The sequence below is a fragment of the Diceros bicornis genome, chromosome 3, assembly GCF_020826845.1.
Source record: "Diceros bicornis minor isolate mBicDic1 chromosome 3, mDicBic1.mat.cur, whole genome shotgun sequence".
Taxonomy (NCBI): domain Eukaryota; kingdom Metazoa; phylum Chordata; class Mammalia; order Perissodactyla; family Rhinocerotidae; genus Diceros; species Diceros bicornis.
In genome coordinates, this window is record NC_080742.1 from 21,674,462 (window position 1) to 21,691,815 (window position 17,354).

Genomic DNA, 17,354 nt, shown 5'->3' on the forward strand with positions numbered 1-17,354 from the left:
GGATTCACTCTTGAATGCAGCAAAGTGATTCAATGTAATAATTTGTGTAGCTACTTTCCTTGACATCTTTGCTAGATGGCACCCTGAAGCTTTGACGGCTACATACTATTCTGTTTTGCTCCCTAAGACGCAGTTCATAAAACCTCATCACCCTCCAGGTCTTTTACCCTTATATAGTCTTCACAGGTCACTTCCTCCATAAAAGCAAGTCTTTCCACAATTAAAGGCCTAAGGGTACAATTAGGCCAAAACAACAAAGAATAAGGAAGGTGATTCAATTTCCCCTACTCTAAAGGGGAATCACATCAGAGTGGGAACCTGCTATCTCTCGGTCATAGTTCCACATAGGAAACGGCTCAGGAAAATTGCTATGAGATTTTGTATACAGGACAGTCATCTAGAAAGCTTGTTATAAATGTGAATTCTAGGAACTCACTCTATGAGAGTTACATGATCCTGATCCAAAGACAGGAATTTAAAAACTACTTCCTTAATGCAAAGATTCTTAATCTTTTGGGTGTCAGAACCCTTGGAGGATCTTTCCATATCCATATACTTATAATTTTAATGTGGGATTTTATTAGTTTGCTATGGCAGCCATAACAAAATACCACAGACTGGTGGTTTAAACAACAGAAATTTCTTTTATCAGTTCTGGAGGCCAGAATTCTAAGATCAAAGTGTCAGTAGGATTGGTTTCTTCTGAAGCCTCTCTGCTTGGCTTTCAGAGAGCTGCCTTCTCACCGTGTTCTCACAGGGTATTTCCTCTGTGGGCACACATCCCTGATGTCTCTTTGTGTGTCCAAATTTCCTCTTCTTATAAGGACACCAGTCAGACTGGATTAAGGCCCACCCTAATGGCCTCATTTTAACCTAAGCACCTCTTTAAAGACCCTATCTCCAAATACAGTCACATTCTGAGGTCCTGGGGGTTAGGGCTTCAGCATATGAATGAAGGGGGCAAAATTCAGCCCATAACAGAGATTGTTCTATGGCCCCCATACTTATGATCCCTAGCTTAGATATACCTTCACAGAGAATTGCAGTGTGTAGATGATCTAACTGAGAGAAAAAGAAGAGAGCCATGAGGTCAACACCACATGTTGTGTGTCCCACCACAGTTAGTGGGGAAAGACTGTCTAAGGAGGGAGAGAAAAACCCACTGAATTTGACTGGAAAGAGGAAGTCATTGATGGTCTTAGAGATGTGTGTGTGTATGCGTGTGCACGCATGGGTGTATGTGTATGTGTGTGTATAATATAAATATTATATATTTATATTTTATAAATGTAAATATTATATATTTATATTTTATAAATGTAAATATTATATATTTATATTTTATAAATGTAAATATTATATATTTATATTTTATATATAAACATATATTCATATTATATATAAATATATATACATTTTTAAAATATATATTTTAAATATATACGTAAAGACAAAGAGAGAGAGAAATCATCTTTTGAGAACTATAGAGAAAATAAAATTAAAGATGACAGAAAAAAATGAAAGAGAGTGAAACACAATATGTGCTTCCACTCCATCCTACAACTACTAAAATGACAGTAAAAGCACATAATCCAAACAGGACAAACAGAACTTGAGTGGAGAGGCCAAAAGAATATCAGCAATATTTGGGAAGTTCTACAACATATGGACAAATGTTGACTGGCTTTCCACACTAGAAAAGCAGAGCTCTAAATGCCTGCAAGGTGAAGGGACCCAGTAAACAAGCTGATTCATGAAAAAGAACTTCAGAAATTCTCAGGAATTGGAAGTGTAGGGTCCCCCTGAGAATGGGAAAAGTGGTGGGTGTGGGTGAAATCAAGAGAAACAGCTCAAAGTCTGTATAATAAACAATAAGGCCAGACAATTGAGAAAAAAATCTGACTTACAGGAGTCCCAGAAAGAGAGTTAGGAGGAAAATGGAAAGAAGGAAAAACATCAAATAAATAATGAACATTTTCCAGAGCTGAAAGCCATGGAGTCCTCCATAGAAGGTCCATTGTGTCCCAACACAGTGGATGAAAAAAGATCTAATCTAAGGGAAATTTGAGAAAATTTTAAAATACAGAGGTACATGGGGTCAGGATTAGGGGACAGGGTGGCAGGAAACACGTTATACATAAACCTTTGAGATTAGAATGGCATCAGACTTCTCAGCAGCTGTACTAGAAGTCTGAAAACAATGGAACAATATCCTCAGAATTCTAAAGCAAATGATTTTCATTCTAGAATTTTATATTCATCTATCAATTATGTGTGAAGTTTGAATAATATTTTCAAACATAAAAAACTCAAAATTTTACCTTAGATCCTTCTTCAAGAAGCTAGTAGAAGGTGTGTTTCAGTAAAATATCATACTAAACTCAGAAAAAAGACTATACAAGTGGGAGATCAAAGGGATGCTCCAGGATGATGGTGAAGTTAAACTCTGAGATGACAAGAGAACCAAGAAGGATCTCTCTAATTTAAAAACCATAAACTTGGAACTGATGGACCCTGCTGCAGTTTACCACATTGAGAGGAGTATAAGAACTCTGGTAGAGAGTTTGGCAAAAAATTAGTGAAAGTAATATAAAAATCTAAGAAAATGGAAAAAATGGATAATATTTAATCTGGATGGGGGAAGAAGTATGATCCATTTTCCCAATTATAACAATACAAATATTTATTACTTAACTAAAAGTTGTGGTGTAGCTATTTTGGGAAGATGAGGGGGGAGATGACTGGGGTTTGCTGGTGCAGCAGTGCAGAGATGTTTTAGCTATGGTACTACAAAAAAAGAAGGCTAAAATCTTCATCTTCCTAAACAGAAAGTCAACAAATATTGTCTAAAATCAATGATATCAAGAAAGAACAGTACACAAATGTTATTTAGAAATATAGAGGTAAGACCCAGAAGAAATAACAGAGGAGTTTTAAATGATTTCCTCCAGGAATTGGCAGAGACAAAAGGATGCTGCTTTTCATCATCAATTTTTTAAAAATGACTTTAAAAAATATGGACATTGATCATTTTGACAAAAATAAATTAGTAAATTATAAAGAAAATGTATTATGTAATACATACATTTATGCCAAAAACTACTATGATCTCAATATTTCTGTATGTTTTATGTAAGATTGATATGGGTCTGAAAAAAATTTAGCTCAATTCAACTCTGTATAAGCCTAGACTATAGGAACTATTTTTCTTATTACAGTTAACCTTTTCTCAAAAATGTTGGGCACTTGCCTATTTTAATACACTTTAATCCACCAGGTTTAAGGAGCATCCATCTCAATTACTGATATTACCAATAGGCTACATGAGTTACCTATCTCAAGATCAGACATCCATATTTCTTCAGGGGGCTGGGATTTTGGAGTAATAAAGCCTACAGGGACTACCGTAAATTAGCGTGTTCCAAATCCAGGTCTCAGGACAGTGGGTGTGGTGACAGGGCCATCATGCAAGAGTAATGTCAAACGCACCAATCTCAAGTCTTCTGGGAAAACAGGGATGAGTGGTGTGCTGGAAAAGTTAATTCTTGATAACTTATAAGCTTTTCTCAAAACAATTTCATTTTTATTGAATATTCTATTTCTTTCAATAATATTATCACTCAGAATGTTAAAATGGCCAATGAAAAAACTAACCCAAGTAACACCCATACAAGTAGGTATCTCCCTCACCCATTTTCTTTCCCTCCTGATATATAGTTTGATGTTTCCATACCTCTCTATAGCCATTGCTGATTTGTTCCAAGCTGAGGGAATACACAAGATCCTTGCCTCCCACGAAGAGTCTCTCTTGATATTCATCCAGCAGCATTGTATGGAGATCAAGAAATCCAAAATGGCTATGAAAGATTGATGTTCTGTTTAGATCCAAGAGCTCTGAAATGTAAAAGGAAATGTATGCTAAACACAGGAGAAAATACAGTACTTTTATAACACTTTTCTCGTGGCTTTATTTTCATACTTTTGGAACTGTGTATTAACATTCATTTTATCATAAATATAAAGCCTTTAAAATTTATTATTCAAGATTAAAAATATACAATGCATTAACAATATTGTATTGTATATTTGAAAGTTGCTAAGAGAGTGGATCTTAAAAGTTCTCATTACAAGAAAAAGAATTCTATGTGAGGTGATGAATGTTAACTAAACTTATTGTGGTAATCATTTCATAATATACATATGTCAAATCAATATGTTGTATACCTTAAATTTAATACAATGTTATATATCAACTATATCTCAATAAAACTGGAAAAATAAAAAAAATTTGTTCAACATGTAAAAAATAGAGTGCAACTGGGAATAAATTTTAGTGTGCACAAATTAAAATCTTTTATAGGTTTATGAATCTAAAAACTTCAAATCAATACGTAGGGTAAATATCCTATGTTTTTAAATACAGAAAGAATTATCCTTTGCAATCTTTAACGTAAAGTGATGTGGAAAAGTCATTTTATTATGACTTTTATATTTACTTCTCTATGTGTAACAAAACTCCCAAATCTACCATAAATATTCCCAAAACATGTCCACTTAATTCCAGATGAATACCAACTCAGAAAAAGTATTTCCACTTGAAATTGGTTTTGAAAGTCACATCCAAAATTAAGTTATCCAAGTCTGGAAACTATCAGGGTTGTTAATACAATGAGGTAACACAGGTAGCATTCAGTACAGTGGGGATGACTGACAATACTGATGGGGATCTACTTTTCTTCATTGTTATTTTGGCTAGTGTTTATGCATTCATCCCTATGTCAGAAATTACAAATTATATGTTTTAGCTAAGATACATTTAATTTTAGAAAGTCAGAATCTGGCAAACCTCTCATGTGTGCGCATTTGTTTGTTTGCTGAAAGTATTTAATTGCACATGCAGATCAGTACTTAAGGTTGGTATATGATATATGAGAGCCTTTGATGATGAAGAATATATTGGCCCCAAGACCAGATCCTGCATGCTGAAGAATTCTTGAAGAAGCCCCTTGGAAAATATTGACAAGTTAAAGATAACTTCATCTCCCAAAGGTTAATGCCTAATGCATCTGACCGAGAATGTGGATTACTGGGGACCAGAACACTAAGATACAGAAAGCAATAGGAATATGGCAAATCTATAGCATTTTGCCTACTCTTACATCATCTGTTTCTGAGAAAAGAGAGATAAAGTATCTTTTCTCCTCTATTAAGAATGTATTCACTGCCTACATCTCTACTCTGAAACTGTTGATGTCCAAAATTTTGTAGAGTAGGGTTAACTTTAAGTCTTTAGTTTTAAATAAGCAATACTGCTAAAATCAAAGTATCTCTTATAAAGGTAAACCTTGTGCTATTGAGTCACGTGACTATTCACCTAAATAAAGAATCTGAGAACGAGTTTTGAGGATGGGATGGAAAGAATAATAAGGTGCTTTATTTAGAGAAGAAGAAAATAGAAATTTGAGAGATTAGGGGTTCTTGAATCTTGAAAGACAAATTTGTCAGAGTAGAATCTCACTGTTTTCCTTCCTTACTAGGCATTCACAAATAGCAAGAGGTACACATTTTAGGGATCCAATACTATAACAAAAATATAGATCAAAGCTATCCACTGCCATTAACACCTTGTCATTATATATAATCACTTATGGTCTTATTCCCAGAAAAGGTTCCCCAGTTATTATGACAGATTGCTAAAATTCCCCAAGTTTTATGCACAGTGAAATCATTATCTGAAAGGATGCAACTGATCCAAGAATGGTTACACATTAGCTAGAATTAACAGGTCTCTAAACTACAGTTACCAAACACACTAAGATGCAGAGCTCAAGAGACTGTTTGCTGGAAAATAAGAGAAAGTCATGAAAAGAATCAAATAGGAGGGCCCTGCCCTAAAGTGTTGTCACAGTGGAGCAGTCTATGCCAATATTAAAAAGTCTGAATTAGAATGAAGGGCAGCCCACCCAGTAAAGGAGGCACTCCATGAATGAATTCCATCTAGGGATGACTTTGCTTGTTTCCCAGTGAAGTTATTAGCACCTCAGTACCTCTGTCTACACATGGAGAGATCAACTTCTACTTGTTTTTATGACTTGCCAACTTCTGCTATCCTTACTATAATTTTTATAGTCTAAAGGTGATAGTTCCCATTTCTTTGTCAGTAATAACAGAGACTAAGTACTAACTCATCAATCTTATTTTATTGTGATATATCAACTTTTATTCTGACTCATCTTCTTGTCTCTATGGCCAAGTCTATCCCACAGGACCACAAAGACGCACTCACGTTCCTGTGGAGACATAGTTTGGAAATTGCAAAGGGAAAAAACTGAAGTGTGCATTCAACAAATGCAAATTTGTTAAATATTCATTTCTTATAGCCTTTACATTTATCTTTTTTCCCCGCAACAATAAATAACCACAGCGTAACAGTTTAAATTACCATTGTCCTTTAATTTACTGATGGAGAAACTCAAGTGCCCAAAGATTAAATGACTATCGTACAGACATACAGTATTACAATGAAAAATCACTCAAATTACTGAAAAAACATGAGAAATAAAGTACAACAGATGTGTATATCACAAGAGAAAGTCCTGTAGACAGAGAATCTGGAGAGCCAGGTTCTAGTCTTGGCTTTGCCATGAACCTTGAATAACCACTTAACCTCTTTAGATTGTTTTGTTCATATGTTAATCACCCTTCCACCTTCAAAATCTTCATTCTTTGACTAAATTGCATTTCTAAAAGGGAGGTGATATATTTTTATTGTTCATTTCCACAGGCATAAATCCTGATTGTGATTCTAAATTTTCTCTAAGACCCATACTGTCCTTCCTGTCTGTGATTCTCCAACATCCTTGACTTTAAGTCAAGAAAAGTTAAAAAGTATCCATTATGGGTAAATATTTTTGCTGTATATCTGGAATAAGAGACATTCTTTAATAGAAACATTTTTTAAAAGGTTATACATATTTATGCTTCAGTATTAACTCTAATTCTCTGCTTTTATTTAACTTGTCTATTCCCAAAAAAGATCTGAGATGACTTATACAAATATATTCAACTGAAAAAACAAATATATTGCTAGAGGTGTTAAGGTAAAGGGGAAAAAAACAAAGAAAATAAGATAAGGCTGGAATAAATTCTATTAACTGAAAGTCATTCTGTCATATCCTATATATTATTAAAGGAATACCAAAATTGACCCCAGGCTTCCTAAAATTCAAAGTAAAAGTCACTATTATACAAGAGAAAAACTGTATCAGTTGCTTAGGAGCATTGCCTGGTATGATGGTCAATTTTACGCATCAACTTGACTGCATCATGGGATGCCCAGATATTTGGCTAAACATTATTTCTGGGTGTGTCTGTGAGGGTGTTTCTGGATGAGATTAGCATTTGAATTGGTGGACTCACTAAAGCAGACTGCTCTCTCCAATGTGAGTGGGCCTCATCCAATATGTTGTGGGTCTGAGAAGAACAAAAAGTAGAGGAAGGAAAAATTCATTCCTTTTTTCCGCCTAATTGAGCTGGAACATCAGTCTTCTGTCCTCAGACTGAGACTTACATCATCAGCTAGCCTGGTTCTTAGGCCTTCGGACTCAGAGTGAACTACACCACCAGCTTTCCCGGCTCTCTACCTTGCAGACAGCGGATTGCAGGACTTCTCAGCCTCTGTATTGCATAAGTCAATTCCTCATTTCATATATACATATATTTATCTCCTATTGGTTCTATTGCTTCTGTTTCTCTGGAGAACGCTGAATAATACACCTGGTATTAAGGACTAAGAGAAATTTCTCCTGAGGTCCTCTTAATGGGAATGCTGGAAAATACTATGATCGATACACAACATCACTAAAAAATAAGCTATCAAGTGCCATACCTCTGCTTATAATTACATCCCTCAATACAAGCCAACCGAATTCAAATCAAAGTGCAATCTTCCAGAAGTGACTTTATGGTCACGGGTGGCCATGTTAGTCAGGATATTAATGGCTGCAATGAACAGAGGTTAACTAAGTCAGGGTAACGCAAATCCGAGGACAGAAAACCAGGTTTCATGGTAATTAAAAAAAACTAACAGAAGCACAAGGTAATTTAGCTCTTAGGAGATGGTGCATCTTTGCTTCTTGCTTCTCTTAATGCCACTGCTTCTCTGTATTGATCCTAAACGGTTTATTCATTAGTTTGTTCATGGCCAAATATACCTGCATTAGCCTCCAACTGTATGACCTTTCAACTCTCACCCCACCACTGTATGACAATAGTTTTTGCATTTTACAATTCAAATTCTCAAGGAAAAGAATGTAATTGGCTTAGCCAGTGTTCACAATTCATAGACTGCTGGCTTCCTCTAGATGGGATGCTTTGGGATCAATTATCCATCCATAATTAAATGTGGAAGCCATGTGGTAAATAGCGTGGTCCCTATAATTATGGGGGGGCAGAGGTGTTGCCATGAAGCATATGTATCAATCTCATAGGCAAACTTATCTAGTCTGTTTTTACTCATGAATAAATTTATAATAACATAAATTCATCACAATCTGTATTTTCAGTAGATTGAATAAGTTGACCTGCTGCATATAGATGTTCAATATAATCTTATTAAGTGTTGAAGAACATCTGCCAAAAATGAAAATTTGGGTTTTCCACTAGTTGATCTTGAGCCATCTTTCCTGATAATAACTGAATTATTAAAGTCACTCATACAACTGGAGAACAAACCTTACTGTCTGCACAGAGAAGAGCAGTTTCATTTCTGTTCTCTTTTGAAATGGGGAAACATTCATCTCTCTCATCCATATGAAATTTCTAGGAATTGAAGTATGCTTTATTTGTAAAAAGAGCACTGTAAACATAAAAGCAATTAATAAGATAAAAATAGTAAAGTTTGATAAAACATGGAATTCCAAAGTTTAACAAAGCAGAAACATAATTATTAGGAAAAAAACTGAAAAAAGTGCTTATTTACAGCATAGATATGGAAACAAATTATTGTTCTTTCAATATGTTGGAAAAATATTTTAAAGACGAAACTATCACCCCTGTTCTGTAAATAGACGTCATAATAGAAGACAGACAAAAACTAATTTACATAAAAAGAATTCAACGTCATTACATATACAAAGAGATGAATGTGAAAATATCATTTTAAATGGTATTTTTAAAAGTTACAATAACCAGTGAAAATGAGGTTCAAGACATTGCTATTAGGACTCTTCTAGAAGCCAATGTGACATTTCTATATTATTAAAATTGTTTCCAGTGAGCATTACTTTATTAAAAACAAAATTATGTCTTATAAATAAAAAGGGGAAAGAGTGGGGAAATGGCCTTATAGTTTTATGCAACCAAATTTCCTCATATATCCTGATATTGTTCCTCCCAGCTCTGACTCTCAAAATGGTAATAACAGTTAATTGAGCAGTTATGTGTCACATATTGTCTAATGGCTTGGCATTTATTATCTCAATCATGTGGCAGTTCCATGAGCTAGGACCTACAACTATCCCATTTTCTAGATGCAGAAAGAGAGGTTTTAAGAGATTCTGTGAACAGCTAACGTTATCTGGTCAATGTTGATGCCAAAATTCGAACAAGAGAAGTCAACTGGAAAGCCTTGCTATTAACAACGCACGTAAGATAGGGTCTCTATCACCACTGTGAACTCACACAGCTTGGTCATCCCTAGTTCTGGACCTCAGAGTCAAAGAGAAAAAAGATTATTTGACTTATTAAAAACTTGCTCCTTATTAACAATGACTCTATAACCTATTATATATAAAACTCCCTACAGAAGCAACCAAGAAAAGGGATTATAATGGGATTATAATGTGTCTATTAAGGGATTATAATCTGTCTGAAATCGAATGCATTTTGCAGAGCCTGATATAAATAAAATAAAATGGAAGGTTTTCCCAATACCCAATATTTGGGATTGATACAATTCAAAATAATTCAAGAGCCACGACATCAACAGGAAAATTCAAGTGAATATCAATTTTAACTATTTTTAACGTGTTATTTTATAAACTGCCTCAAATAACCACAGAAATTTTCATGTTGCTTTGACTTATGAATTCATGACATTTTCAGTTTCATACATCTTACTTTTGAGAAAATTGAAATATTTTTACCGAATTTGCCATAGAGTTTCAAAACGTATTAAAAGTTTTTTGGTGTATGCTAAAGGCAAAAGAAACTCAAGCAGGTAGCTTTCCTGCCTCCTTAAGGATTTTTCTTTTTAGTTTTAGAGCCAGCACTTTAAGTCATATTAGTGATCTTAGCTCCAAATTATAGTCCGTGGAGTTGGCATATTTACCAAGCAATGGCTGACTTCTTGATCTCTTTGCACTGCTTCAAGCTGCAGAGATGAAAGAATCAGAAAACATACAGGAAGAAGGGGACAAAAGAAACTCTAATCTCAGGTAATCTCCAGAAAACACAGTGCGAATAATGGACAATGCTGACTCAGTTAGAAGAAGGGAGCTCATCTTGAGTTCTTCCTACTCTAAAAATAACATGAATTACTTGGGGGAGGGAGTGGACAAAGAAACAAGACTAAACTGAGATGCACCAACTCAGAGTTCATCCGGAAATTTTCTCAAGAGGGAACTAATTATTATTGCTAAACTGCACGCTAATTATCAGCTGTCAATGAAGATATACACAGAGGATTTAGTCATTTCCTCTCATGGTCTTTCTTTTTAACTTGCAAGGGAAATAGTTTTAAAACTCATTGACATCAATATATTACAGAGACAGTTCTCTTCACTTTGTCAAAATATATTTAAATTCCACACTTCCACGTGTAAGATGGGGGAGGCGGGAGTACACATTTTTCAGTTCTCAAACAAAAATAGATTTCCAAGGGAGGGGTATTTTCTCCTTGAATGCACACCTCTTCCACTGTCACTTGCAAAGTAGCGACTTTCTGAGACCCAGGACTTGAACCTTTTCATTATTTTCCCAATCAATTACTTTATTCAATGCACATCTTAAAGTTAATTCAACAATAAAACATTGAATTACACACATAATAAGCATTGCTAATAAAAATGAAATATAGATATAACCATTAGAAATTTTCTTCAACTTAGTTTAAAAGGAAAAGGTTTCTTACAACATGCTTTGATGATTCTGACGGATCTGATCAACGATCGCTAATGGCTTGTAATAATGTTGAAACAGGGTGCTAAAGAAATAAATAATTAACTTTTCTTAAGTGTAAACAGGGGATAGCTCGAGGGTTTGCTAATTGCTCTTTCTAGCAATGGACTGTGGCTGGCCTTTCATGCCTTCTCTGCACTTTTAGATTCTATCTTTCTTACAAGTCAAGGGTCCACAACAGGCATTGTGGTGCTCCAAGTTTTCATCGTAAACCACTTCCAACAAAAGCAAAAAGAGTTCAAATGCACATATGAATAGCTTAGACATCAAATAGCCTTTTATTTCCTCAATCAAGGAAAACAAAATAGTGTCAGAACTTTTAAATTCTCAGTTCCTATCTTATATAAATTATTAGTCAGTATTATACATGATACTCTGACTTACAGGTTCTGAACTCCTCTGTGAACACCAGGTCACCACGTGACGAGGTTACACCAAATTATTTTCTATCCATGTGCTATGCATGTGTGTGCCTGTGTGCATGTATTGAAATTATTAAACTGAACAAAATCATAGAATATAAAGTGCTACTCCCTAAAAGTCAATGATTTAACAATTTTTTAATTGCTTAAATGTTTAGTCATGATTATACTTTATTTCATTGGAAGCCAAAGGAGCAAGTCCTATGTGAACAGTTTCCTAAACTGAACCCTCATGCCAGGGGTACTGTGAACTGGGACCATAGTGTGTCATTCATTCAACGTTCCTTTAGGGCCTTGTAAACTAGGGCATGTTATTCTAAACGTAACGGGAGGGCCTGCAAAGGTTTTAAGAGCAATTATATGACCAGATTTATTTATAAAATACCAATTGGTATCAATGCGCATAATGGCCAGAAGAGGCAAGATGTGCATGAAACAAGGTTTGAAGACTATTTTTTAGAAGCAGGTGAAGAGAATTGTAGTTGCAAAGCAAGGTACACTTGGAGGGAGAGACCTGAAGGATTAAATGGAAGAAAGCTAGGCCACAAATTTCACACAATAAGGTAAAAGTATTTTTTTTCTTTTTTTTTTTTAATTTTATTTATTTATTTATTTTCCCCCCAAAGCCCCAGTAGATTGTTGTATGTCATAGTTGCACATCCCTCTAGTTGCTGTATGTGGGAGGCGGCCTCAGCGTGGCCGGAGAAGCCGTGCGTCGGTGCGCGCCCAGGATCCGAACCCGGGCCGCCAGTAGCGGAGCGCACGCACTTAATAGCTAAGCCACGGGGCTGGCCCAAAAGTATTTTGTTAATTTAAGTTATTTTAGGATTGGAATAACAGATTGTAATTCAATTTGGTGAAAAATTCAATATATATTGAACATCCACTGCACTAAGTACTATATCTGGGGTTTCAGAGCGATATTAGTGATCAATATAATTCTTTAAAAATAACACAAATCAGATTTTGGTATTCCTCATTTTATTCCTGTAAATTAATTTTAGAGGCAAGGTTTTTCAAACTTATGTACTTGATAAAATTGGGACCATTCACTTATTTATATATTTTTTTAAAAAATACATTTTATGGTTCAAAACCAGAAATAATACAAAGGTTTGCAATGATAAACTCCCTCCCATCTGGACCCCCTCTTCCTGTACAATTCTCACTTCTTTGCCCTCAATGGTTTAACTCTGTCGGTTTCTTGGGCATTCTACGAGAGTTTCTCACGCATATATAACAAATAAGGTATACAGATCTTTTATACCTCCCTAAATTTTGTGTGCACAAAAAACCCCCATAATATAAATCCTGTTCTATACTTGCTTTTCTTCATTTACTATATCTTGGAAGTCTTTCTGTATCACAATTTAGAGAAGGTATAGTTGCATGATATTCCATTTTATGGATTACCTATTGGCAGGCATTTAAATTCTTTCCAATTTTTGCTATTAAAAACAGCACTACAATGTATATACATGAATATATGTTAATTTGCATATGTGAAAATATATTTATAAGATACATTTTTAAAAGTGGAATTACTGGGTCAAAAGATACATGAATTTGTAATTTTCACAGATATTGCCAATTTGCCTCCATGGGGATTTTATGAGTTTAAAGTTCCACTACTAGATGAGAGAGTAACTGTTTCCCCATAGCCTTGACAACAGTGTGTTCAAGTGTAAGATTCTTGCTGATCTGATTGGAGAAATACAAATTATGTTTACATTTCTCCTCTTATGGGTGAAGTTAAGCATCTTTTCATATATCTTACAGTACTTTGTCTTACTGTCTTACAGTACTTGGTCTTACTCATTTTTCTCTTTATGCCCATTGCCTATTTTTCCACAGAATTAAAGCTGCTTTGTCAACATCTGGATTTAAGAAATTTTCAAACTGTTAAGTTTTATGTTATGTGAAGTCATCATTGAGAGATGAAGGAGGCTAGGCCCTTAAATGTAGAAATTTGTATTTTAACCATGTTATAAAAGTATTTTAATGTGTTATATTTTTGCTTTAGTAAGTAGAGTTAATTCATCATTATCCTGTATAATTAACCAGTCTGGCAACTAGCTATTCACCAAAAAAATGTTATGAATCAGAAGTGGGCAGGGCACATGCTCAGCCTCCCAGAGGCTGAATATGGATGTCAACAAACTCCCAGACACAACTGATCAGCTGGGGAGTTACGTGGGAATAGGAAATGTGCAGCCTTGCCTGCAGTGGAGGTACCACAGTTGGGGTGGAGACAGTGGTTTTATAACTAGAGGCCTTGGCGAGATTCTTCCTTCCCAAGGACACTACTGTTGATCCAGACTTTTCCCTCCTCTCATCCACTGTTGTCAGAGCCAAGTTTTCCATCTGGCCTCTTACGACTCCAATCCCGCTCAGAATTCCTCTGGACTTTTCCTACAGCTCCATTCCTACTGAATCCATTTTTACTCATTTGGTTTTGTTTTAACAATTATTTTCAGTCACTCATGATTTCCCAAATCCACTACCCTTCCTCATTCACAGATTAGGAGTTATATTAAAAGGCATAATATAATATTTTCTTAATAATTTACTCACTGCTATGAAATACAGGAAATGTGTTTAATATGTAGTTTCCCAAGGCCACTACTGTGGAGGTCAACTCTTATTTATGGTCAGGCTGTTATTGAACACCAGCCAATGAGAAAGCTTCTTTCATATGGAGGGAAAAATGACTCACGCAAAACTGACCTTTAAACCCTACTCTTAACTTGCCTCTGTGGTGATTTCTGGACACGTGTTTACGAGAATTCCACAATTCTGAGTAACAAGTATTTTACAAGATGTTTTAAATAGTCAAAGCAGAAATTAATGAAGCCAAGAACATACGTGAAATACTGTAATGTTTTCTATACTGCTAGTTATTTAAAACTTACCTAGAGGAGGGGAGTGGGGGGCAACAGATTTCTAGAAGTCCTACAAAATGCTGTTTTATAATAGGCAGTGTGCTATAGGTTTGATCATCATCTGAACATCTTCCTTTCAAAATATTTTCACACAATCTATGGAATTGCCTTTTTTTGTGTGACTTGTATTTTATTATTATTTTTTAAATTACGGTAACATCAGTTTACAACATTATATAAATTTCAGGTGTACATCATTATATTTCAGTTTCTCTATAGATTACATCATGTTCACCACCCAAAGACTAATTATAATCCATCATCACACACATGTGCCTAATTATCCCTTTCACCCTCCTTCCTCTTTTCTTCACCTCTGGTAACCAGCAATCCAATCTCTGTTTCTATGTGATTGCTTGTTGTTGTTTTTATCTTCTACTTACGAGTGAGATCATATGGTATTTGACTTTCTCCCTCTGACTTATTTGGCTTAGCATAATACCTTCACGGTCCATCCATGTTGTCACAAATGGCTGGATTTCATCATTTCTTATGGCTGAATAGTATTCTATTGTGCATATGTACCATATCTTCTTTATCCATTTGTCCCTTGATGGGTACCTAGATTGCTTCCAAGTCTTGGCTATTGTGAATAATGCTGCAATGAACATAGGGGTGCATCTATCTTTACGCATTGGTGTTTTTGATTTCATTTATTTATTTGTTACTTATTTCTTAACTTTAGACATGTATAAACAGGATTCATTTCACAGTAATACTTTAAAAGCCGGTTTTTCCAGATTATGCCATTTCACAATGGATAGGCTCTCATTTAAAACTTAAAAATAATAAAATACTACTATTCTATAAATTTACATTATATTCTGTCTTAGAATTAGGTTTAAAATAAATGATAATACTTCATAATTCATTCCCTCTAACACATATTTAACAATCCTGACTGTAGTTGCTCAATCTATAGCCCCACCAAAAAGATGCATTTTGTAAGATGCTTTCTGATTTTTGAACAAAGTTGGCTAGTGTACACACAATTATAACTAGTATAATTAGCTATTAATTAAATTATAAATATATTTCAATGTTATCTTAACTCAGAAATGTTCTATGCTATAAACTAATGTAGTCTCTATAATCTGTATGTTTAATTGAATTTGTCATGCTAAGAAGTTGAATATGTCTATTACCTATTTTTTCATTTTGCATTTGATCATTTTAGTGTTAGAGTAATATAACTTGCTAATACATAGTATAAATTTTTATTTTTTCCAGTTTTATTGAGATATAATTGACATATATAAATTGTAGAACATAATAATTCGATATATGTATATACTGCAAAATGATTACCACAATAAGTTTAGTTAGTATCACACAGTGACAATTTTTTTCTTAAGAGGAAAACTTTTAAGATCTACTCTCTGTATTTTCAAAAGTACAATACACTATTGTTAACTAGAGTCATCATGCTGTACATTACATCCTCATGACTTATTTATTTTATAAATGGAAGTTTGTACCTTTTCAACACCTTCACCCATTCCCCCTCACCCCTAAATTTTTATGTTTTTGTTGAAATTTTGTATCTTTCTCTAACAACAACTTGATTGATCTTTGGTCTATAACATAATATTTTCTCTAATAAATAATCTGTCACATAACAACAAACAAGCAAATTAACTAAAATTGGAATTGCATTTTTACTTCACCATATACTGATGCAAATATTTGATACTGAAGTTCTTCAAAGTAATATGACTCTCAATATTTTATCTCCTATATTGATAATTCCCCAAATTTCACACTTGTTTAGACAAGTGCCTACCTGCCTTCTCCTAGAGTCTAACAAGCAGGCTTCTCCGATTTGAGAAGGAAGAATAAACTCTTGATTCCCACCCATAAGCCAACTCCTCTCTCAGTCTTTTACTCTCAGTAAATGGTTCTTTGGATCTTGCCAAAAATCTAGGATTTGTGCTGAGACTTCTTTCCCTGAATGCCACACTCTCTGCCTTCAACATCTCCACTACAACCTCCCAACTGGACCAGTGACAGGGCCTCCCATTTTCCTGCTTCTACCCCGCCTTCATATCCTCCTCCCACACAATGGGTTTACCTCACAGTAGCCAGAGGGACTCTTTCTTTAAAAATACAAATTGGGTCACGAATTTCTTTCCTCTGCATAAAACTGTTTCCCAATGTCCTTAGATTAAAATCCTGGCTCAAAGTCGGTCAGGATCTGTCAAGTGCCTACCTCATCTTGGATGTTGCTCTACTTTATCCCTTGCTCAGGAGCTCCATGGCATGGGCTTCAGAGCTTTGCCCTAACTCTTCCTTCTTCCTGATGTGTGCATCCTTCTGACCTCCACAGAGCTGTCATTTGGACCTTCCCTCCATGAAGTCTCCCCAGTCTAAGGAATCTGAAGTTCCCTCCTAGGCACTCTCAGTGGCATCACTCTCCTTTAATATCCTACATTGCATGAATGCTGCTTGGTTTTGTTTTTTATTTGTTTGTATTTTTCTTTACTGATGTATTTTCTTCCTCCTCTGACAGCAAACAAATTCCATGAGAGGAATGACTTGTTCCATCTTGGTGACTGTGATATCCCCAGAGCCTAGACTAGTCCTAGCCATTTGTGTAGTAGTCACTCGATAAAGATGTGAAATGAATGAACTTCTCTGAATCTCGACTTCCTCATGTGTGAAATGGGGATATTAATAACTAATTAGTATGCTTGCTATAAGAATCAAATGATTTATAGTACCTAATGGACGGCCAATATGTATGGGCTTCTTTCTCCTCTCTTTGATGTTGATAAGTTATTGGCCAAGAGCACTGAATGAAAATTTCCCCTGT

General features: G+C 35.0%; 1 protein-coding gene across 1 annotated transcript in view; it reads right to left on the reverse strand.

Annotated features, from left to right (window-relative positions):
• Window positions 1–17,354, reverse strand: part of SEMA3E (semaphorin 3E) — a 250,643-nt gene that overhangs the window by 106,789 nt on the left and 126,500 nt on the right. Inside the window, exon 2 of the mRNA XM_058524644.1 lies at window positions 3,734–3,894. Coding sequence (XP_058380627.1) covers window positions 3,734–3,894 — 161 coding nt within the window. The remainder of the gene's footprint in view (window positions 1–3,733; window positions 3,895–17,354) is intronic.